The sequence below is a fragment of the Danio rerio genome, chromosome 20 (genome assembly GCF_049306965.1).
Source record: "Danio rerio strain Tuebingen ecotype United States chromosome 20, GRCz12tu, whole genome shotgun sequence".
NCBI lineage: Eukaryota > Metazoa > Chordata > Actinopteri > Cypriniformes > Danionidae > Danio > Danio rerio.
This window is the reverse complement of record NC_133195.1, coordinates 25,005,047-25,030,406: the sequence shown is the minus strand read 5'-3', so window position 1 is coordinate 25,030,406 and position 25,360 is coordinate 25,005,047. Positions and strand designations below refer to the sequence as shown.

The 25,360-nt window shown below is 35.7% G+C and overlaps 1 protein-coding gene and 1 long non-coding RNA gene across 5 annotated transcripts in view; one reads left to right on the top strand and one right to left on the bottom strand.

The window, feature by feature from the left end:
* The window catches only part of LOC141379564 (uncharacterized), a 46,781-nt gene extending 42,728 nt beyond the window's left edge, over nt 1-4,053 (bottom strand). Inside the window, exons 1-2 of the long non-coding RNA XR_012396420.1 lie at nt 3,853-4,053; nt 3,178-3,278 (exon numbers count right to left, since the gene is read on the bottom strand). This is a non-coding gene — a long non-coding RNA (uncharacterized lncRNA). The remainder of the gene's footprint in view (nt 1-3,177; nt 3,279-3,852) is intronic.
* The window catches only part of pdgfra (platelet-derived growth factor receptor, alpha polypeptide), a 95,630-nt gene that overhangs the window by 50,274 nt on the left and 19,996 nt on the right, over nt 1-25,360 (top strand). Inside the window, exons 1-18 of one of the 4 annotated variants that reach the window (XM_073932214.1) lie at nt 4,257-6,263; nt 6,343-6,639; nt 7,179-7,257; nt 9,115-9,375; nt 9,453-9,704; nt 12,217-12,368; nt 14,656-14,818; nt 15,025-15,211; nt 16,211-16,326; nt 16,436-16,723; nt 17,221-17,487; nt 18,431-18,561; nt 19,179-19,347; nt 19,433-19,622; nt 20,408-20,523; nt 21,156-21,282; nt 21,472-21,668; nt 24,508-24,602. In XM_073932214.1, coding sequence (XP_073788315.1) covers nt 7,200-7,257; nt 9,115-9,375; nt 9,453-9,704; nt 12,217-12,368; nt 14,656-14,818; nt 15,025-15,211; nt 16,211-16,326; nt 16,436-16,723; nt 17,221-17,487; nt 18,431-18,561; nt 19,179-19,347; nt 19,433-19,622; nt 20,408-20,523; nt 21,156-21,282; nt 21,472-21,668; nt 24,508-24,602 — 2,769 coding nt within the window. In that variant the 5' untranslated portion in view covers nt 4,257-6,263; nt 6,343-6,639; nt 7,179-7,199. Of the gene's footprint in view, nt 1-4,212; nt 6,640-7,178; nt 7,258-9,114; nt 9,376-9,452; nt 9,705-12,216; nt 12,369-14,655; nt 14,819-15,024; nt 15,212-16,210; nt 16,327-16,435; nt 16,724-17,220; nt 17,488-18,430; nt 18,562-19,178; nt 19,348-19,432; nt 19,623-20,407; nt 20,524-21,155; nt 21,283-21,471; nt 21,669-24,507; nt 24,603-25,360 lie in introns of those variants that run through there. The other 3 variants (NM_131459.3, XM_068215391.2, XM_073932213.1) reach the window with 3 other exon arrangements.

The window sequence follows — 25,360 nt, the reverse complement described above, 5'->3', positions numbered from 1 at the left end:
TTTTTAGTTCATCGATTGATTGCTGCGACATCCACATTGTTTGGTTTCAGGACCCATGAATAAAACGACATTTGGTTTTATGTAGCCATTGTAAACAAACAGGAACTGAAGTTATGGTTCTCTCAGTGTAAAGGATATGAACCCTTTTAGGAGATAAATTAAATCAGCATAAAAATCAGGGGCAAAACATGGAAGTTATTATATGGACCCATAATAACATGACTGTGCTCTTTTAGAACCCAGTAATTTGATCATTCAGGTTTGAAAAGGTTACTTCACTTTTGCTTTGACATTTAAGATGCAACAAAAACTCACCGAAAACATCGTGTCACTCTTAACATTTTACACCCCCTCTGCTAAACGCCTCTGCCGACTGTTTATGTTCAAGGTCAACTTTTATTCATTATGATGCATTTCCTGAGAGAGCAGAGCAGCAGCGCCTCCACCCCGGCTCTACGCCCACTAATATATAGCCGCTATAGAAAAAATTGTGAGCTTCAGCACGCTGGACAGCGCGTGTGTGAAAGCAGCGCGTCAGAGTCCATTGACATCTGACCAATCAAACAGTCTGACTCCACTGCTTCTCATTTTAAACCAATGAACAGGGAAAGACACAGGCTTTAAATTTAGGAGTCAGAGTTTCGAACTTTTGTTTGATCAATTCTGGATAATAATGAATATTAAAAATAATCTTGTCTAAAATTCACTGCCAGCGGATTTTCACATGATCTTTTAAAGCATGTTGTTCATTATCAAAACCAGCAATGCAGTTTTCAGTTATCAAAAATTAAAATAAAATAAATCAATACGATTTATAACTATTAAGATTTATAATTGTTAACCTCAGTCAATTAACTGAATTTTTCATTTGTTTTGTCAGTGGGAATGCAATAACATATCCAAAGCAGAATGCGAGTCTCTTTATTGAATAGCTATTTCATTCTCTCACACACATCCTCACAATATATCTGTTTCATAAGGACTTAACCATATATAATCAATCAACAAAAAATCTCTATATATAATATTTCCCTATAGTTGCTGTTCTCATAGAGAGATTCACATTATCTTCATAGGACTTACCATAGACTTAATGATGTTTTTTTTTATACTGAACAGGTTGCATATTATATCTCATAACCCCTAAACCTAACCATGACAACAATATGTATTTTACTTTTTAATTTACTTTAAGATGGTTGCTACTGAGCGTTTAATATAAGCACTAAACCTACCAGTAAACTTAACATTCATGGAAAACATTCTGCAGTTTGTATTTTATAAAACATATGGTTTAGTGTGGCTTCAAGTTGTTTACCCAATTACTCAATGGTGCGGATTTTACCATCATTTACTTTAACTAAACATACTCATACACACATAAATAACATAAAGGCCTATATCAAAAATTTAAACCCCAATTCTGTGCTGTTATTGCACCCTCTTTTTTTTTTTTTTTTTTTTTGCAGTTATCTTGTTGCTAATAAAGTTAAAGCCATTATTTTTGATGTGGTTTGTTCTTCGATTCCGTTTATATTATCCCCATAGGGCTTTTTACCCCCCCCCCCCCCCCCCCCCCCTCTCTCTCTCTCTCTCTCTTTGATTGTCTTTTAGGGAATGGACTTGAATAACCAACAGGAGAGAGATGAATGCAGGGTCTCCCAGAGAAGGAACGGACATATACGCCACCATGTGGTAATAGTTCCCTGTAGATGTAGGTAAACAGCTTTTCCTTCTTTAAAAAGGACCCTCCGTCGAAACATCAGAAATGTCTCTCTCTGTGTGAGCATATGCCTGTAAAAGTGATTTATTCGTCTTGGCGTCAGTCAAACTAAAAGGAGGTCGAGTCGACTGAAGTACTGGTGTCCCGAAGCTGACTCGCATTCTCCCGCCCGCTCGCGCATACTGGACATTCTTCTCAGCTGAGTTCCGATCAAACAGACACATCATGACCGAATGTGGAATACTTAACAACATATTGGTTTGGTGCTTTAAACAAACAAACAAACAAACAAACAAACAAACAAACAAACAAACAAACAAACAAATAAATAAATAAATAAATAAATAAATAAATAAATAAAAATAGCTTCCATAAACCACTAGCACCAAATATTTTATATCTAATAACAAGCTACTTATAATGTTGTTAACGACTTTATAAGAGTGGTTAGACGATGTAGCTGCTTTAACTGACAGCTTGTATCTTACCAAACAGTTTCAGAATCGCTGTCAAAAATCACCGCATTGGAAACGAATCAGAAACTATGTATTGATCTAGCGGTAATGTTCAGTACTGCGCCTAAAGAAAACATAACCTCTAATTTGAAACACAACTTTATATTTATGGCTTTGATTTTTACTTTACAGTAAAGCATACTTTGGAAGGAAAAATCATATTACCCATATATATATATATATATATATATATATATATATATATATATATATATATATATATATATATATATATATATATATATATATATATATATATATATATTAATATATATATATAAAGCTTGAGAAAAAAATTGGATTGTGTGCAATTACATAGGCTAATAATTATGATGATGATGATAATGATAATAATAATAATGATAATAACAATAAAATGTTCAATTTATGACAGTTTAAGCTGGAAATTTCTTTTATACTAAAAAAAATACTAAAGGCCCATATTTAATTATGGGCTATTAAAGTTTTTTAAAATTAATTAGTTTAATTAGAGTAATTAATTGCATTTTAAGATGTGAATTGAAAAGTTCCTTTCTGGATACTTTAGCTCGCTCAGCATCTTTTTGGCTTATAACTTTTGGAAACAGTTATGCAGAAACCCTAAAAACAACATACAACAGCAGTTTAATTATACCTGTGGAATTGTGCTTATTGGCAGCAAATTTTTGCTTTTGCTCATTTCAGTGCATTTAACGGATTCCAAACTAAGCACCGATCGCCGCTATTTCTGAATGCTTCAGTTTTAGTCTCAGAGATTAGAGTCTTTTGTTTCCAGAACAAGGGACTCTGTTCTTTTGAGCGACCGGGCGGCACGAACATGTGGAAATAATTGTGCTGAGCAACTGGAGATGTGTGTTTCTCTGCGAGGGTGAGCTGCAAGGCTGCAGGAAGAGCAGCGAGGGCTAGAGGGGGCCAAGCTTGCCCCGGGGCTTCACTCACCACATGCCGGCTCACTCATCTGCACAGAGCTGCAAATCACCGTGTGCTGCGTCGCGTAGGGTACTAATTCATAATGAGCCATTATCTGCAGCCTGCCATGTCTTAAAAAAAGCCAAAGGGAAAGAAAACAGAAAAAGATGTTGTTGTTAGTAAGAGTTTGACTAAACTTTCAGATATCGAATACAAATTATATAGCATATGTCTTTGATGTTATTTATTCAAAACTACGCTGTAATAAATTAGAGAGAGAGAGAGAGAGAGAGAGAGAGAGAGAGAGAGAGAGATTAAAACGAGAACCACTAAATGTGTTTCTTGTGTTAGAGCGCCCCCTGCGTAAATACGCGTGCGCCTTTGATGGACCCCCAATTTTTTTCTGCTGAATGAGCTATTTCAGAAACACACTGTACTCGACGCTAAATTATTAGCATTATTAACCATACTATCCATTATTATCTCATAATCACATAATTTCATCACATAGCCTATATTTAGTGTGCCATCTTGCGTGCACTCCAAAGTCAGAAACCACACAATACAAGTGTGAGTAATTTTAAATCAAGATCCACAAAACAATGCGCAAAACTGCAGCAGCAGCAGCATGAAGCACTGAAAAGCACAATCATCTAAAAGCTGAGCGTGAAGAATGGAGCGTGATGACAAGGTTAATCTAGTTACCGAATGTAATTGTGCATTCCCAATTCCTTGATTTCTTTCCTACCTAAGCCTGTATAAAAACACTTTTAATGGGTCACTTGACTTCATTGTCCCCGCAAAAAGATCCCTTTATTCCAAAAGGGCCCCTCTTAGACTTTACAAAAACATATGGTCCTTTTCTTCCCCGCTCAACCTCTTTTCATGCACCTCCTTCAGAACTGCAGAGCACGGAGAAATCTGACTCCTCTTCGGAGCCGCAGTGTGAAAACACGGACTCTTATTTTGAAAAGACGCCTGGGGCAGAGGGAGAGAGAGGAGGGGCAGTTTCCTGAGAGTTATTTACTTTGAGCCAGATGATTAGTTCTCTGGGAAGGATGGACTGTAGCATTGAATCAATTACAGGTTGCTGTTGCAGAGGCGCATTTGTGTGAGTGGCCGTGGAGCAGGACGGAGGAGCGCAGCACAAGGGAAAGGATTACTACTGCTTTACAACTGAGGACCCTTGGGCTTATTAGAGTATTTTACAAGAGCTTTGCCATTCATTTTGGCTGTTCTTTTTTATCAAAGGGAACAACCAAAAGGGATTAAAAAGGTATTGTATGTTTCAATTAGTTTAATTAGTTTCTTTTGTATTTTCGTTCATGCAAAGTTCCCTCGAAAACGGTTGAACCTCTGAACATAATTGCACTTACTCAGGATTAGACTAATTAAATGTGTTCTTGATTTCTTTTTTTAACAGTTGAGGTTTTTATTAATTAGTTTTCTCTATCTCTGAAACGACCAGTAAAGATAAATTAAACATGCATGCAAATAAATAAATAAATAAATAAAAACATTCGATTTGATAACTTGTTAAAAAGGTTTTTACTTATAAATAATCATGTTCAAGTATTTTTCCCATCAATGCTCACAATGGACACGTACGTTTTTTTACCTAAAAAAGAAAAGATTTTTCTTTTTATTCTGGACACTTTTGCATCGAGCAGGATTATGTCCCATCCAAGGAACAGCGTTATCCCGTAAAGTTAAAGCCTGGTTGTGCTGGATCTCAGTTGGAGCCGCAGGCGCGCAGCTGGGGGTGTCTCAGCCCGTGGAGAGGCGCTCCGCTGGCATCTAATGGCAAACACATTTCTGACTGGAATTGGAGAGTTCTTTGTGCCTTAAAATATTAATCGGATGACCATTTCTATACTGGAATACCACTTAATGGATTAGTAGTCTTCTGAAAGGATATGTATGTGTTGCAAATAGCGATGGAGAAGTAGAAGGAAAGTTTGGCAAACTTATTTGCCGCGTTCTGCGCTGAAGCCCAAGTCGATGATGATGAAGCTGCATGAATGGGAAACTTCTCTCACATCTGGATTAACTTAATGCAATTTTTTGTAGTATTTACCAAGGACTGATGAGACTGTGTTGCTTGGCTGTTATTGTAATAAGACTGGAAAATGTTTAATCATTATTTTTTTCGCCCCTTCCTGCTTTTATACTGGACTTATGAACGTCTCCTCATTTTACACCGCTTTCTTTTATTCTCATGGAAATCGCTTTTACGCGTGAACTAACCAGGTGCTGGACGGCACCCCTCGCTCAGCTGTTGCCCGAAAGTGTCAAGCACAGCGGATGGGTTGTGTTTGGCAGCCAGTTGCGCATCTATGTGTGCGTGTGTGGGCGCCTTGCGATGGGGGGTGCGCGCCGAATATGTGCGGACGCTCCCGACACCGCTGGCTGGGCAGATGAGCGGTACCAAACGCGCACCAGTCTGCCATTACACAAAGGATTCCCACGGCAATCCGATGGACTCTGCACAGAAAGGGGTCGACTAATTACAGTCTTACTCGACACCCCCGGATTCACCAAGGATAACTGGCTTGAGAGGGATGACACGAGCAAACGGGAACTTCGCTGGGCTGTAAAACTCTTTCCCCCCTTTGCTTTGAGCTTTTCCCCTTCACTTTGAAAAACTGCTGAACCATTTTTTTTAAACTAAATGGATCTAAAATATTTGCTCAGTTTTTAATTAGTTTTAAACAAATTTACAGAAAACTACATTTTAATAAATATAACATTTCATCCGGATATAACTGAGTTTTTGCAGAGCTAACCACTTCAGACTGATTGGCATTGACTGTCTGCTGGAGCGCTGATGGAACCCAGGGGTCCGAGCATCAGACAGAGATAAAACACGCGCGCGCGGAATGTCTGATTAGAAACAAGCGCTTAAACTAGTGACTGGTCTTTTGAAATCACAGGAAAACTAAATCCAAAAGTTCTGTTACATCAATGTAATCGTTATTTGTCCACGTTAGTCTAAGTTGGAATATATGTTTTAAATTCAGACGATCAAATTTAATTGTGCAACAGAATAATTTAGATGGAGAAAAAATAACCAATAAACCGTCACCTCATTGTGCGCGCTCGAAGTCGCATTAAGGGTATGCACAATCTCAATCCTGATATTAACTATTATAAGTGTCAAACAAAATTTGAAAGGCGTATTTTTTTCCTATATAGGGTAAAACACTTTTAAAAAGAAAGAGAAAAGGAAGAATTTGGAACAGCCGAAACTGCTGCTTGTACTCGCTTGGGGAAAATGTGTACTGTGTCTCCACCTGGTGGTCAAATAAAGCTGACTGTGCTAAGTTGAAAAAAAGTCTGGCGTCCGTTTACAGACTGAACAGCGTCCAGACTCTTTAAAGACCTTTTATGTCTTGGCACTGAACCTTTCCAAAACTTTCTGCTGCCGATGATTCAAAGATCTCTTCATGCTACCTGAGCTGTTTCTGCACAGAACTTCATCATTTACATTGAGTAAGAGATCAATACAGTACAACGTCATTTGTTGTTGTGTCTATATAGTGTAACGTGCTTTGGAAAACTTCATTTTTTTTGTATTAAATCAGTCAAATTGTGAGCGACACGGTGGCTCAGTGGTTAGAACTGTCGCCTCGCAGCAAGAAGGTTGGTGGTTGGAGTCCCAACTGTGTCAGTTGCCGTTTCTGCATGGAGTTTGCATGTTCTCCCCGTGTTCGCATGGGTTTCCTCAGGGTGCTCCCTCACAGTCCAATTTACATGCGCTATAGGTGAATTGAATAAAATAAACCAGCCGTAGTGTATATGTGTGTATGGATGTTTCCCTGTACTGGGTTGCAGCTGGAAGGGCATCCACTCTGTAAAACATGCTGGATAAGTTAGCGGTTCATTCCACTGTGTTTTGTACAACCCAGAGCTTACACAAAAATAGTTTGAACTTAAATTTTACATTATTTAGTTTCTTTGTCGTTTTTTAAAATCTGATTTTCATATTTTCTTTATGGTTTTTAAATGGTTACCTCTTTTTCTTCTTTCAGCTGAGCACAATCTACGTGACCATGGGATTCCTGAAGACACATCTCGTTTTTGGGATTGTCTTACTAGGGGTGTTTTCAGGTATGTGGAAGGGAAAATCTATTAAAAAGTTTGTTTTACTTTAAATTTTGTGTGTTTGGTTGTCAATGTTAATTTCAAACTAACCAGTTAGTTATAAAGCTTGTGTAATTAGCGTGTATTTGGACATTAAAGGGATAGTTCACTCTAAAAAAAATGTTGTTAAAAGAGACCAGACTAATTGGTTAGTTAAAACGTTAAAGAAATGCTCATGGGTTTTATTATTAAGGTCAGAGGCAGATTTAATTGTTTGGGGGCCCTACGCATTTACAGCCATGGGGTCCCAAGCAATTCTAGTATGCACCTTTTGCATTTTTATTAAGTAATTGATTTTTATTTTGCTTGTATCTTAATGCAATCTCTACATTTAAAATTATTTGTTTACTTAAAACCCAGCTAAAAATAATAAATACTATTTTGTATCTGAAACTAACTCTCTTGCTGATTTGATTGCTGTACTGCTCCATGATTGGATGTGTGGAGGGGTGTCACACTTCCACTGATGTAATAATTATGTTAAAATTGTATTTGTTAGACCTTTACAATAGGAAATATGATTTATATATATGATTTATCCATTGTGAAAAATTATATGATCAGTTAGTCATGACAACATTATTAACACTGTTTTTATGTCATTGTAACTTATTAATCTAATTTAATCATGTTCTAACTTAATTTTATAAGTTACACAAGCTGTTTTAAGTCAGTTTAGCATATTGTAAGTTCAATGGACTCACAAGGTTAATTTGATGTAGCTTAAAAAATTAAGGCAACAATGAGTTTTTTTTTTAAGTTTAGAAGTTTTAGATATTTATTGGGGGCCCCTCAGATTTCTTGGGGTCCCAAGCGGCCAATTTTCTTGCTTATTGCGGTTAAATCCGCCCCTGATTAAAGTGAATTAAAAAATTTAAATTGGTTAGTTAGTCAGTTATATAGTTGCTTAGTTAGTTAAAAGTTACAGACTAACCAGTCAGTTATTATGGTTATTAATATGAGTTCCAAATCAAATTATGTTAATGAGTTAGTTTCAGTTAACTGTATGTGCTTTTTGTTTGGTGTTGAATGTGAGTAACAAACTAATTAGCAAGTTACTAAATGTATGCAATGTCGTTTGTTTGATTTACAAATCAATATTTTTAATACTAGTACTGTTTTGCTGGTTAGATTAGATTTTGTATTGCTTTTTTAAATCTATTCATAAAAAATATTATTAATATTAATTCCTACATGTATCATTTATGTAGCGCTTTTCTGGGCAGTCAAATTGCTTTACACAAAAAAAAAGGAAGGGGGGGGTTGGGGTGGTGGATCTCCTCATCCACCACCAGTGTGCAGCATTCAGCAGGATGATGCGATGGCAGCCGTTTTGCGCCAGACCGCACACCACTCACCAGCTAATTGATGAGTAGGAGACAGAGTGATATGATATGGGGAGGGTTGGGAGGCCATGATGGAAAAAGACCAGTGGGCAAATTTGGCCTGGATGTCGGGGTGAAACCCCTACTCTTTTTCAAAGGACATCCTGGGATTTTTAATGAGTCAGAACCTTAGTTTAACGTCTTATTTGAAAGACGGCGCTCACTGAACATTATAAAGTCCCCGTCACTATACTGGGGCGTAAGGATCCACACAGACCGCAGGTTGGGTGCCCCCTGCTGGCCTCACTAACATAATTTCTGGCTGCAACCTAGCTTTCCTTGTAAGGTACAAGTTGGGTTTAGGCTTTGGGTAGGATTGGGGAATCAGAATATTTATTTTATATATATATTTTTTTTAAATATACCAAAATAGTTATCAATTTCACCACTTTTCTTATAACACAGTAATGAAATGAATACATTAAATATCTCCTTGCAGATGTCTCGAAGCCATGGCTAGTTACGGATAAAGAGAAAGAGGAATTCATGCTGACACCACATTCCGACTTTAACATCACTTGCTTTGGAATGAGGAGAGTAACTTGGGTCGAACCATTACCGTTCAACATCAAAGTTCATTCTGGATTTAACTACAGTACTTTAATGATCACTGATGCGGTGGCCTCTAACACTCGTTTCTACACCTGCCAGCATGAGGATCATTCTGAAACTGAAACTGATATCTACATTTTTGTTCAAGGTACATTAGTGCTCAGATATTAAAATGAATTTGTGCGTTATGCAATTGTAAAATGATACTCATCTCTTATTTAACAGATCCCGATGTTCCATTTGTGTCTGAACACGATGCTGAGACAGATGAAATAGGCACAACAATCCCCTGCCACGTAACAAACCCACATTCTGAAGTGATGCTCAGAGATCTGCAGAGCGGGGATGAGGTTACTGTGCTTTATGACCCCAAACTTGGCTTTTTTGGTACAATACCGCCAGGACAATACGTCTGTGAGACAACTGTGAATGGCAAAACAGTGCGGAGCATCATTTATAATGTGACAAATGACATGGGTAAGTAAGTTTTAAATCAAATTTCAACATTCTAATGAATCCTTTTTGACAAAAACAAGTGAAACATGAGCTCATAAGATTACATAAGCATCAAGGGAGATGACATATTCTTGATGACCAATAGTGGTGACATGATTTTAAGTGCACTGCAGGTGTGGGATGCTGACGCACACTTACTTCATTTTGGATCAGTATAAAATGCAATAAGAATATTTATAGCCTATCAAAGGTCACAGTTTAAGCTTTGTTTAGGAATAACTTTGAATAAGAGTGATTGGGTGTTTCTACATTGGTTTTGGACTTGGAGCATATTTGTATACTGTAAAAAAGTGGTTGCTTTACATTTTTGACTTTGTACTTTAAAATAATTTAAATTTAAAGACCATTAACCTGATTTTTAATAGCCTGTATGACAGAAGATTAAGTTGAATTAAGTTTAACCTTAAAATAAATGATATTAACTTAAAAATAATGAAAATAATGTTTCAAGAGTTCCCACTTAGATATACTTGGCACTTATAGCAGGTTTGGCATGCTGTCCCGGGAGAGAACCCTGAGCTCGGAGATATTTGAGCCCAGGGCTCCCGCCCGGTCTAGAAGCATATCAGGAGAACCGAGATCAGGTAGGTCTCGATCGCCTTCCCTTTAGAAGGGGAGAAAAAGGAGGAGATGGGGTGGAAGGGGGGATTCTTCCAAAACGAAGTGCATTAAGGAGAAAGTGATCCATTTATATTAAGCTAGGATCATTCTGATTGGATTATTACTGATTACGGATGAGTGGCCAGCGGTGCACAATCATATCACGTGCTCCTCTCGAAATTAGTTTATGAAACTTCACTTGTATGTTTTTTATCTTCGTTTTGTCTTGAAAATAATAACCTAAAGACTCCTACTATAACTGTTTTTACTGTCTCCGCTTTCTGAATCTTTCATTTAGCTATACTTTTAATGAGATAATTACATTTTGATCTTTTTTTGTGTGTGTTTTCTTTAGTAAGCTAAAACATTTGTGTTAAACATCTAATTTCTGTATGTTTTTTTTAATTCAGTAAAAAAAAAAAAAAGTGCATTTCTAGTCTGTTCCTACAATTTGGTCAACTTTGTTACATTGGTTTTTAAAAAAAGTGTTCAACCATTAAAGCAGAGAACCTTTGTACACCTTTAAACATTGTAACCTTTGATTTTGCTCGCCATCCCATCTGAGAAGAAAGGGAAGATTTTGGGGAGAATTGGGGTTAATGGTTTTAATATACATTATCATTTCCAATTTAATGAAATATAAGTTTGGTTATTTTGGCCCTTCATAAGAAAAGATTTGGGCACCCCATGCTTTAAAATGCTTATTACTTAAAAATCATGTGATTTGCTTCAAGTGATGCCACTTGATCTGGGGGGAAGCTCTGGAAAGCATTGAGATGTATTCTACTCTCAATCACTTGTACAAAATATCTACACTGTAAAACCCAACAGTCAACTTTATCAAATGAAATGAGTGTAGTTAACTCAAAATTTACTGAAAGTTAATTCTTCTCATTTGAAAAGAGTTTTGAACTCAGTGTTGAAGGTGATAAGCTAATTAAATACCTCATTACTTTAACTTAATTAAAGTAAGTTCACAGTACTCATATAGATTAGTTTTTTTAACTCAAATGGTCTGTAGCAATCGGTTTCCTTAAATGATTTGAGTTGCCTTAACTTACCAGGTTTTACAGAACTCAGTTGGTTTGTCTTATCTTAATTTATTGGGTTTTACTGTGCTCAAATTTCTTTATTTACTCAAATGCACAGGTGTCAAACTCAGTTCCAAAAGGGCCGCATCTCTGCACAGTTTAGTTCCAACCCTAATTAAACACACCTTTTCAAACTATAATTGAGTCCTTCAGGCTTGTTTGAAACCTACAGGTAAGTGTGTTGGAGCAGGGTTGGAACTAAACCCCTGCTCAAATGGATTAAGTTCATAGTACTCTTTAAGATTAACTTTTGAACTTAAATGCATTGTTGCAGTCGGTTTTATCAAGTGGTTTGAGTTTCCTTAACTTTTCGGGTTTTACAGTGTTTTAATTAGGAAACATCAACATTAGATATATAGATTAATTATTTGTCAACTCTGTTACTATAATAGTTCAGTGAATTACTAACACATTTTCTTAAAAGCTATAGCAATATGATGAAAATACATACAATTCAGGTTTAGACATGTGGTTAGTCCTGTGGTATCTGGTTTGAGGTTAAAACAGAGGTTAAAATGTTGGAAAAAGTCAACTCTGTTTGAGATTTTAACGATTTAACAACACTTAGTAACATATTTAAATGTATTTTATCACATTTAAGCATTATCTGCATTAATAATGCATTCACTTTAGTATTAATGATACATTTTTGTTCTTTATGTCATTCTAATTTAAAGGAAAATGAATAAAAATCATACTGTATGTTGTCATGACTTATTGTTCATGTCATTTATTATAGTGCAGCATTGCTCATGTTTTGGCCAATTTTGCTTGCATTAAAGCTACTGACGTTCCTGAGGTTGTAGACCAGAACTTCAGCATCCAGCTGAGCGCCAGTATGGAGGATTTGAAAGAGGGAGATTCAGTCAACCTCACCTGTGAGACTCCTGCTGGAATGGCTTTCCACCAGCAGTGGCTGCATCCCCAAAAACAGGCAGGAATTTCATTTGATTTATTTCTCTCTCTTTGCTTTCTGTTTTGTGGTTATCTATTAGAAGAAAAACAGGCTTATCTAAAAGTCCAGGACTGAAGATGTATGGTGTGATGCAGAGGTGATATTTCCTCAGTCCATCTTTAACAGTAGGAAGGAAATGCAAAAATGTGAGGCTACAGAAGTGAAGCTAGAAACCTCAAAGGAAAAGAGTGACACTAATTTACCATGTGCTTTGACCTGTGACCTGCCCGTCCTGTGAGTGTTGAAGACAGATGTGCGTTTCTCACCTCTGTGCTCTTGTGAATCCACATGTGTGACGGTCAGGAACATACAAATAGTTGAATCAACATTTTTGAGGAAATTTGCTTCCTTAAATGAAATATTGCTGGTAGTAAGTTGTAGTTAAGGATAGTGTAATATGTTTTTTGTTTATTTTTTTGTGTGTGTTTGATTATTGTGAGTTTCGAATACAGAAATGTGATTATTAGTTGTTGATGCTGAATGTAGTTGAAATGAAAATGAAAAGAGGTTAGTTAGTCAGTAAGTCTGTCAGGTAGATAATTAGTTACAGAGTTAGTTGGTTTTATTTGACAATATCCTGTTGTTTATTGTAAGTTTTAATCAAACAATGTTAGCTTTATTTTATTTGTTGTTTGTGTGTACAGTGATGTTAGCTCCAAACCAAGAGATGTATGTTTAAGTTAATGGAACTCTTGAATGTGTATAAAAATATATATTTAATTTATATATATATATATATATATATATATATATATATATATATATATATATATATATATATATATATTTGGTGTTTGGTTAAAATTACTTAAAAAACAAGCAGATAGTTTTGAGGTTATAATATGTTAGTTAGTTTTGGATCTATTTGGTGGTGAGCATGAGTTCAAAACGTATAAGATGGTTTAGGGGTGTATTTTTGTATTTGATGAATAAAGAGAGTCTCTAATAAATGAATAATATATAGTTAGTTAGTTAGTTAGTTAGTTAGTTAGTTAGTTAGTTAGTTAGTTAGTTAGTTAGTTAGTTAGTTAGTTAGTTAGTTAGTTAGTTAGTTGTTTGTTGGTAGTTGTAAATTTCAGACAAGTTGTATTTTTGTATGATAAACATGAGAACCAAATTTAAAGATGTTAGTTAGTTAGTTAGTTAGTTAGTTAGTTAGTTAGTTAGTTAGTTAGTTAGTTAGTTAGTTAGTTAGTTAGTTAGTTAGTTAGTTAGTTGTTTGTTGGTAGTTGTAAATTTCAGACAAGTTGTATTTTTGTATGATAAACATGAGAACCAAATTTAAAGATGTTAGTTAGTTAGTTAGTTAGTTAGTTAGTTGGTTAGTTAGTTAGTTAGTTAGTTAGTTAGCTAGCTAGCTAGTTAGTTAGTTAGTTAGTTAGTTAGTTAGTTAGTTAGTTAGTTAGTTAGTTAGTTAGTTAGTTAGTTAGTTATTTATAGGTCCAGTTTAAAATGTTTTGTTGTTATTTGTTGGTAATTGAAAATTCCAGACAAGTTAGCTAGTTTTTTTTTTTTTTTTTTTTTTTTGTATTTGATGAATGTGAAAACCAAATGTAAAGATGTTAAATGGTTGGTTACTTAGCTTAAGTTCTAAACATTTTGTTGTTATTTGTTGGTAATTGTAACTTTTAATCAAGTTTGCTTGATGGCTTTTTTGCATTTGATGAATGGAAATACTATATTAAAACTTAGTTGGTTGGTTGGTCGGTCGGTCAGTCAGTCAGTTAGTTAGTTTGTTAGTTAGTTGGCTAGTTATTTAGTTGTCATTTTTGTGTGTATTTGATAATGAATGTGAGTTCTGAATTAAAAGATGTTGGTTTATTAGGTTAGTTTGTTCCACGCCTCTGTTGTTGTTTGTTTAAGTGAATTTGTCAGAAGCATTATCTTTAAAAATGAGCCAACCTCTGTTTTTGAAAGCAGCGTGGAATTGTGTAGAGAGCTTCCAAGCCTGATCTGGAACAGAACTGAGCTGAGTTTGTTAGTGATGAGTTTGCTGCATTCAACTGTGATTATAGCCCTTAAAAGACTGGTGTAGAGCTGATTTATCTCCAGAAGACTGTACTGATACACAGGCACAGGCTAACCCTGGAATAAAACCTGCTACTTTGCAAAGAAAAGGGTGACCATTATAAATACAATAGAATATACATAGTCTATATATTATAAAAGGGAAAAATTCAGTCAGCATGCCCATTTATAATAAACACAATGTTTTTAATATTTGATCATAGCTTTTTTTTTCTGTCCTTGCTGTCTTCATACTCAGGCCAAAGACGGGGTCCCAATAAAGTTAACTCTCCAAGATAAGATCCAGTACATCCTCAACATCCCAAAAGCTTCTGTGGAAGACACCGGACGCTATGAGTGTTCTGTGACAAACCAGCTTACTAGACAAACCAGGTCCAAAAGCCTGGGCATCACAGTTCACGGTATGATTTTCTCACTCACACTCCGCACACCTCTGCTTTCACCATTAAAACCAGTAAACGGAGATGGACTGAACAGATGTGCAATAAACAATCAATCAATGTCTACTTTCTTTCTTTCTTTCTTTCTTTCTTTCTTTCTTTCTTTCTTTCTTTCTTTCTTTCTTTCTTTCTTTCTTTCTTTCTTTCGTTCTTTCTTTCTTTCTCAGAGAGCTCATTTGTGGAAATTATATCTAATGGTATTGGGCCAGTGGAGGTTGTGTCTCTTCTGGAGGAAAAAGAGTTCACTATTTACATTGATGCTGACCCTGAGCCAAAGGTCACATGGTTTAAAGATGGACAGCCATTGGAGGACAGCTACATCTTCTCTAAGACCACTCATCTAGAAAACCTCAGGTAAAATTGTTTACAAAAAAAACAACAAATCTCTTGCATGTTTTTTTATAATCTCTATTACTGACAATGTTTTTGTAGAATTATATTTTAATATTAATATTAGACTACTTTGCAGTAATCTAAATATTGCTGTTTTATTGCTACTTATTACTTATCTATTTTATTACTATTAACCTAATTAGTAGAAAGTAGTATTAGAAAATGATGGTGCACTTTATATTAAGTTTCATAAACTTGATGATTTATTTGATCATTTATTGCATATTAAAAAAATAATAAATTGTATTAAAAATCTCAATCAGAATTTTAAGACATTTAAAAACTAGATTTTTCCGAGTGATTTTTACCAGATGTAGTATTGTTCATATTAGAATAACTTTGCTCAAAGATGAAGACCTTACTCAATGTTTGTACTGCAAAATTCCTCTTACACTAAAACATATTTTACTGGTCTAGCCTGCTTTTAAAGACTTTTTTTTTTTTAAATAAAATTAACTCTCTTCATTTTTATCAAAGTGACACCTGGAAAAAGTTAAGTATTTTTATCATGTATTAGTGCTTAAATTTTTTTTTTTAATTAATGTATTCATTTTGTTTGTTGATTTTTAGTTGCATATTTATTATTGAAATGTTCTTGCCATAAAAATAGCCTTGGTTGCTGACATGGCATTAAATAAAAATACATTACATTACATTATTACAATTCAATTATGGTTTGGATGCATTTAATTTAAATAAAATAAAATATTATATAAACAGCTTCTCTATTTTGGTTGATGTTATTTTGGTTTGTTTTATATTTATGCATTTTGAAGTACTCAAAAATATTAGCACATGGATAAATTAATTGTGAATCAAAATGATCTAATGCCATAAAACTATTGCTTAAGTGTTCATAGTTTATGATATCTATTTGTTTTAACCAAATTAATCCTATTGAAAGGATCACCAGTTTATTAATATAACTACAAAAATTGCAATGCCTTCTTTCCTACAAAGGTATGAAAATATTCTGATTCTCCGACACCCTGTAGAAGAAGACAGCGGCATTTATGAGATCGTTGCTTCCACCGGCTCCAGGACTTCACAATTTTCATTCAAACTCCTCATTGAAGGTACAGTATTCATTTTGTACAAACTATGTATGAAGTGCCCACATTGTTTCTTAAACCCACACCTACAGCATTTGCCTTTATAATAAATAATTGTTTTGCTTTTATACAGTCATGTTCCCGGTGCTGCCACAGTCAGTTCAGGCTCCACTGATTTGGCCCCAGAGGGAGAGTATGGAGGTGTCTCTGCACTCCACTTTCAGACTCACATGTCGAGGTCAAGCCGAGCTCTCCTGGAATGGCCCTGTTTTTATTGATGACCAGACCAACAGTGTAAAGAAAGGACTCTTTATTAGCACTGTGACAATTAGCAATGCCACAGCTGTCCATACAGGAGAGTACGTCTGCTCTTCTGAACCCTTCAACAGCACTGAGTCCACCATCTACATTTATGTGCCAGGTATAAAATGGTTTGTCACCGTATACTCCTTTAATCCAGTCATTTTTTGTGTGTCTAGGGTTTGTCTTTTAGCCATAGACTTTCTAATGTTATAAACAAATTTTTTGTATAGATTTTGTGAGACCTTTTTTATTTGGCCATATGCTGCTCAGAATAGGCATAAGGTAAATTTATTAGCTTAAATGTTTCCACCAACTAATTTTGTCTTGTTTAATTAAGCGTTTCGAAAGTCTGAACTGTGTTTTAACACAATTTTGTGACACATCATACAAATGAATGACTTGAATAGATTTGGTGAATTCTTATGGCTTAACTCTATTACAAACAAATCACATAACTCAAAAATATGTTTACTGAGCCACTAAACTGATACAGATGCAAAAAAATAATAAATAGCAAAAGACTATAGATTTCTTTCAGTCAAAAAATATTCAGAATATTTTTTACCTCAATTGTACATGGTGAGCTGACAATTTTATTTCTTCCCCTGCACACAGATCCACAAACCCCATTTGTGCCGTCCATGACCCCGTTTGAAAACCACGTGCTGACGAGTTATGATGAAATGGAGATTCCCTGCCGTGTGACGGATCCCAGTGCCAGCGTCTCTCTCATCCACATGGAGACCGATCAAGTTATGCCCAGCGCCTACGACAGCAAGAGAGGATTCATCGGGCTCTTCGGCGCTGGGACGTATGTCTGCCGAGCCCTCATTCATGGACAGAATCATGACAGCATTGAGTACATTGTTCATGGATGGACAGGTGATACATATTGGATTTTGTTTTGTTATGTTTTTTTTGGCTATTCTTCAGTCATACTTTTAATTTAATGTTCCAATTCAACATTATTATTATTATTATTATTATTTTTAATCTAAAAACTGTTTTGTTCTGACATATTTTCTTCACCTGAGAAGCAAAACTGGAAAAATAATCTTAATTTTTTCATCTTTTATTTTATGTTTGTTTCCCTTAAATACTAAATATATAAAAGATTAATTTCAGAATATTTTTGGGCTTGAATAGAGTTGGACCTACGTCGTAAAATGATTATTGTTCTTAATATGCCTGACGAGATATTTTGCCTGATATTTTCTTTTGTATATAAACTATTGTTACACTAAATCTATTTTGGCCTGTCTATTGTAAATAATCTTTTTGCTACTGTAATTAAGTAAAAAACTTGCAATATGAACTATGCAATATAAAAAGTTGTAATATAATATAATATGATATAATATAATATAATATAATATAATATAATATAATATAATATAATATAATATAATATAATATAATATAATGTAATATAATATAATATAATATAATATAATATAATATAATATAATATAATATAATATAATATAATGTTTCCGAACCACATTCCTGGAGGCCCATCAACAATGCATGCTTTGGATGTCTCCTGTCAAACCCATTACAGGTCTTTCAGTCTCTGCTTGATCTGATTCAGGTGTGTTTGGTTGAGGAGACATGAAAATGTACAGAGCTTGTGGTCCTTCAGAAACGTGTTTGAGAAACACTGATGTAATATAATACATGTAATATGCTTTGTGTAAATTTTATATTGACGTAAACTTATTCCAGAAGTTTATTGTTTAAGTTTATGTTTTAGGAGAAACTGAATTTTGTCTCTTACTATGCATATTAACACAACTTATCTCAACTACATTGTGTTGTCAATCAGGAGGGTCTGATTTGCGAGTGGAGCTGCGGGCAGTGAAGAGAACTCTGCTGGTGGGTGAGACTATCACTGTTGACTGTGTAGCCAAAGGCAGTGAGATGCTGGAGGACCACTGGAAATACCCTGGCAAACTGGTAAGACAGATTTTACATTCACAGATTAAGATAAGAAAAGATAAGATAAGATAAGATAAGATAAGATAAGATAAGATAAGATAAGATAAGATAAGATAAGATGTTTAAGCACACTTTTTAAAATTTAATTAATTTTATTACACTGCTCTCTGGAATACTTGATTCTGATTGGTCAGCCATGGTATGTTATTCCACGATAACAACCACCAAATAACACAGGCTCATCCGGGTACTTCGAATCATCTTGATTCAAGTGAATACTGAAAATTCTAATTAATATACAGAATATGCTTGTCTGTCACACCACTGTTTTTGATAGTTTGGTGCAATCTTGTGATTGTGATTGAAACAAAAATGGCTGAATAGAGCCTGCACTAACCTACACATTAGCGTATGCTCCGTTCAGCCATTTTTATTTCTGTCAGCTTTGCATTTAATAATGTTTTGTGTCTGTTTTTTTACATTTTGTGTCAAGTATTAAACTGCATAAAGTATATCCATATGATTGTTTTCACAGAATACATATATGCTGCAGGATTTATTCTTGATTTAATCTGTGATAACAACAGCCAATATGTTCTTTATCCCTTACGCATTGTCTTGTCGTTTACCATCAGGCTAATCGTGGAACAAAGACTGTAAAGGAGAATAAGCTAAATCTGGAGATCTATTATACTCTGACAGTGACTAATGCCTCACCAAAAGACAGCGGCATCTATGCCTGCTCCATCACTGACATCATGAGCAACGAGAGCCAAACCAAAGAGCTGACTATTACTGTCTATGGTACAGAGATGTCATACAGTATATACTCACATAAAGTACACACGTTTCATTCATCGGCATTCCTAATCTGGTCACTTGGTTTCAGATCATGAATTTGTCCACATCAATCCATTGATCGGTCCAGTGGAAACTGCCAGGCTGGACGAGGTGCCAGAGTTTAAAGTGGACATAGAGTCTTTCCCTGCACCCAAAGTTACATGGTTAAAGGACAGCGCTGTCCTGGGAGATGATACTGCAGAGATCAGCACCAACCTCCTCAAAATCGGCGAGACCAGGTAAACAGGACTTCCTCCTCACCAACATGCTTAAATACTTTGGACATATGAATTGATCTGTAATAGCGGACAAAGCAATAGTGTCTATACAATGAAAACATGACTGGCTGAAATATAAAAGTTATGCATGCTTGTGTGGTACAACATTACTGTCGCATTCAATGTAGTCGGCACATCATTGTCTTTTAGTTTCAGTTCTTCTGGAAAACCAGTGTTTAATTGTGCCTTGTTTGTCAAGGACAATCAGCTGAACAAAGGACAAAGTTCTTACTGATGTTGACAGGAACTTAAATTGAATTAACAATAAATTATTAATTATTAATTAATTATTATTAATTCACTCTTTCCTAATATTTGTGATCAGCAAAATTCAGCCTTTTGTTACCCTTGCAGCATCTTTATCATTTGTTTTTTGTAGACCTGCATCTGCCTCTCTAACATACTGAATCAGTGGACAGAAATAAACAGGCAGCGAAGCAGGTGTTGAGATTCTTTTTCCTGTGGAGGAAGAGTTTAGACACACAATTACAGTACATAATAAAGAAGTTTATTCCAGAACCTGTTGATTTGGCAGGTTTTGACTCAAAGACTAAGCTGTTTTAGACTAATGTTTTCACTTCTGAAACTCAACACAATGTTTTTCATAGAACAATGGCCTCTTATATCTTAAAAAGATACAGAGAAGTATCTTGGTTAATGACCCCTTTAAAGGAAATATAATTTTTTCTATGAATACATTGACAACAAAAAAATATTTTTAAATCTGTTATAATGTATTTCCTCAGTTACAAGGGTGTGTTGAACCTGATCAGAGCTAAAGCAGAGGACAGTGGAAACTACACCGTCAAGGCAGAAATAGGCAGCATAAGTACCAGCTACAGTTTCTACCTTCAGGTTAAAGGTAGGAGCTTTACTTTTACCTACATTTGCACATGTTTGCTTTTGGCTGTGCTTGCTGTTTGTTTATCTCAATGCACCTCTACATCTTTTTTGGCTATATTTTACATACATTTGTTTATGTTTTGATTGTTGTCAACTGGAGAATCTTTGTCAACCAATCTGTATCTACATGTACATACAGTACAAGTGCTGGTTCTCTTGTATCTGTCCTGCTAATTAAAGGTGGACAGAATACTAGCAATATATAGATGTTAAATTTGCTAAATGTTACAGGTTTCCATTTTTAATTAATTCTACTCTTAACTCACTGCAACATTTAATTGCATTTAGCAGTGTAAAATATATACATAAATTTGAGCGTTTTTCAGCTTTTGCAAATTGTTGAAATCATTTTTGCATTAAACAAGTGTTTCAGTGACAGCTCAGGCCTATACTATATTTTTAATGCAAAAAAGTCTCACCAAGCTGCATTTATTGGATAAAATGTGATATATTATGACCATTTTTTAAATAAAACATTTTAATATATTTTAAAATTCAATTCATCTACTGTGTGTGATGGCTGGAGTAAAAAAAAATGGCAGTGAAAATGTTGGCATGGAAAGTAGAAACAAAAACCTTTCCCTTCTTCAGTTCCCCCTGTGATTGTGGACCTGATCGACGTCCATCATGGTTCTGCTGCGGGTCAGGAAGTGGTATGCACTGCTGGCGGCTCCCCATTCCCTGAAGTGGACTGGTATATCTGCAAAAACCTTAAACAGTAAGCTTTTCCTCCTTCTTTTACTCTGTTACCCCTCAGGTATTATCTCTCTATTTCTGCCTGTCTTCATTCTACACTATTTCCTTCAATATAAGCAGCACAAGATCGGTAAATGAGACACATCCCTAGAGTATAAAGTCAAGTCACCATAATGAATCATGCTGACCTCATTTTTCTTTCTTCCACCAGCTGTGCCAATGATTCCTCCCAGTGGATGCCACTTCCGATCAACTCGACGGACATCACAGTGGAACTGCAAATGAATGTGGACAACCACATTGAGAGCCACATTATTTTCCACCATCTTGAGGGCACAGTCGCTGTGCGCTGTCTGGCCAGGAATGACATGGGTGTTGTTTCACGGGAGGTTAAACTCATGTCAAGTGGTAAGAAGCCTGTTGTGGACTGCTTTTTTTATTTAAAGAGCAACAGAGATGACATTTAGAAACCAGTCTGTTCATCCTAAGTGCTCTTCAATCTCCTAGTGTCCATTGTTTGGTTGTGGGTTCATAAGGTAAAGAAAGTTTGAAGCTGATTTGAAAGTAATTTGAATCGCAGGTGTACAGTTTATTTAGCACTGAATTGCTGGGAGTAGATTTGCTCAGAGGCTATGTTCTGTTTGTTTAGGTTTCAGTCAGTGTTAGGAAACTTGTGTTTGTGTGATTATTTGTTCATTGTTGTTTCAGATCGGGGCTAGGCTATTTGACAGACATCCATTATCTCGATATAAGTCATCATATATCCTAATAACATTAACCCTACATATGTGGGCAGCACATTTTAGCTCTTAGGTGGCTATTAAGTGACATACAGTGTCATCCTGCAACTGTTTTGCAGCATATAAAATGTCCCAAACACTGTTTTTAACTGTCAAAAATGGGAAAAAAAAAATAGTTTTTACTCTCTGATATTCAAAACATGTTCAAAAAAAATTAGATGTTATATATGCATTAAAAAAAAGTCAGGAAAAGTTGTTTAAGTAAATTCGGACCACGAGTCTACATATATAAACATAATTTTTCTTTAAAAGTACATCATATCAAAAGATAATACTTAGGTTTTTATTCTAATTAGGTTCCAATAAGCCCAAATAGCAAAGAGAAATAAAAAAAATGCATGTAAAAAAACACCCTGGGCCTCAAGAGGATATTCACTCACCGGCCACTTTATTAGGTACACCTTACTAGTATCGGGTTGGACCCTATTTTGCCTTCTAAAAATCCCTTAATACTTCATGGCATAGATTTATCAAGGTACTAAAATATATTAGTTTTTGGTCCATATTGACATGATGGCATCACATAGTTACTGCAGATTTGTCAACTGCACATCCATAATGCAAATCTCTTGTTCCACCCCATCCGAAAGATGCTCTATTGGATTGAGATTGGGTGACTGTGGAGGCCATTTGAGTACAGTGAACTCATTGTCATGTTCAAGAAACCAGTCTAAGTTGATTTGTGCTTCATGAAATCAGAAGATGGGTACACTGTGGTCATGGTCAGGGATGGACATGGTCAGCAACAATACTCAGATAGGTTGTGGCGTTGACACAATTATCAATTGGTACTAATGGGTCCAAAGTATTCCAAGAAAATATCCCTTACACCAGTACACCACCACCAGGCTGAACTGTTGATACAGGGCAGGATGAATCCATGCTTTCTTGTTGTTTATGCCAAAACTGACCCTACCATACAAATGTAGCAGCAGAAATTGAGACTCATCAGACCAGGCAACATTTTTCCAATCTTTTATTGTCCAATTTTGGTGAACCTGTGCAAACTGTAGCTTCAGTTTCCTGTTCCTAGCTGACAGGAGTGGCACCTGCTGTAGTCGTCTGCTGCTGTAGCCCATCCGCCTCGAGCTTCGATGTGTTGTGCATTCAGGGATGCTCTTCTGCATGACTAAGTTGTAACGAGTGGTTATTTTAGATACTTTTGCCTTTCTATGAGCTCGAACCAGTCTGGCCATTCTCCTCTGACCTCTGACATCAACAAGGCATTTGCACCCACAGAACTGCCACTTACTGGATATTTTCTCTTTTTCAGACCATTCTCTTTAAACCCTAGAAAAGGTTGTGCGTGAAAATCCCAGTAGATCAGCAGTGTCTGTAATAGGCCAGCCCGTCTGGCACCAACAGCCAAGCCATGTTTAAAGTCACTTAGATAACCTTTCTTCCCCATTCTGAGGCTCAGTTTGAACTGCAGTAGATCGTCTTGACCATGTCCACATGCCTAAATGCATTGAGTTGTTGCCATGTGATTGCCTGATTAGAAATTTGTGTTAACGAGCAGTTGCACATGTGTGCCTAATAAAGTGGCCCGTGAATGTATATCACAATATATTAGCTTTTCTCTAAATTCAATCGATTAATAGTTTATTTACATTGCCCACATGGAAAGGACTATTTAATTGATTTTACGTTTGAAAGTATATACTTACTGTACATTTTAAAGTATATAAAATATAGAAAATCTATTCATTCATATGTGGTCATATTTCTCAATTTATTTAATTCTTGATTAAGTATAAGTATATTTGATATAACTAATAACATAAAAGACATGTAATATTTTTAAGTTAAATGCTAAATGTAAACCTTGTACTTTTAAGATTGCAATATTCTCATGATGTTGTTATCCATGGTTCTGTCTACATCCCCGTAACGGCAAGAAATATTGCACACATATAAATTATGAAGAAGTATTACTATAAGCAATGTATTTTGCAACGCCATGAAATAAATAATAGAGCATAATATGAAGCGATAGGCTTTTTATTTTGTCCATACGATATACATTGTCATTTTGCACAGCCCTACTTCAGATGCAGCTAATACTACTTCAGTAGCCCGTACATCTGTTAGCCTCATTTTGTAATCCATGCCTGTCTTGTCCGGCTCCCCATGTTGTTTTCCCGTGATAGATTCCTCAGGTGGACTGTCCTCAGACTTTCGAAACAAATCCATATGTGTTTACACTAGTTTCTGTTGGCAGGGGTTTCGCTTCACTAAGATGCAGCTTAAATGAATTGCTCACACTGGGCACATTGATTAATACAGAAGCTTACTGTACAAGACTGATGCAGAAAAATTAATTTTTTCTTTTATGTTGACTATTAGATATGTTAAGGAAAAGCTAGTTTGTTTTGGTGATTGTCTCAGATCAGTTTTGCAGCATATGCTTCCACCTTGCTCTTCCTCATTGCTGCTGGTGTGTTCAGGTCCGCATTCGGAGCTCACTGTGGCTGCTGCGGTTCTGGTGCTGCTGGTCATTGTCATCATCTCACTCATTGTGCTGGTCATTATATGGAAACAGGTACTCACTCATTCATCCTCTTACTTACTCATTCATATGGTCTCAGTCACTATCTCGTTCACTTCACACATTCACTCAGTCTTCCAGTAATTTAAAGCATTTTCAAATTTACTCACATACACAATGACTCACTCACCCTCTCAACTTGCTATTTAATTATAAACTCGTTCTTCTACACTCAGTCACCTAATAACTCAAGTACATGTTCAGCCATTCCCTCATTCTCACTCAGTCACCTACTAACTTACTTATGTAATCAGTCATTCACTCTTTTGCTCTCAGTCAATCACCTACTAACTTACATACTTATTTTTACCATTCAGTCACTCACTCATACTGAGTCACCTAATAACTCATGTACCTGTTCAATCATCAGTCATTCATGAAAATATTCAATCATTTACTGACTCAACTCACTCACACTCAGAAACCTACTAACTTAGATTCCCATTCGATTATGTACTTGTCTCATTCTCTCTCACCTAAGTTACTCTCACTTAATCACTTGCTAACTTACCCTTTCAACCAATGCACTCCCTCACACCCAGTCACACTCACCCACTCACTCACTCACTGACTCACTCATTCACTCACTCATTAACTCACTCGCTCGCTCGCTCACTCACTTACTCAATCTTATATTCAGTTTCACTCACTTTAATTTACTCAATCACTTGCTCACTCAATCACTCACTCACTCACATACTCACTCACTCACTCGCTCACTCTCTCTCACTTACTCATTCACTTTCACTCAA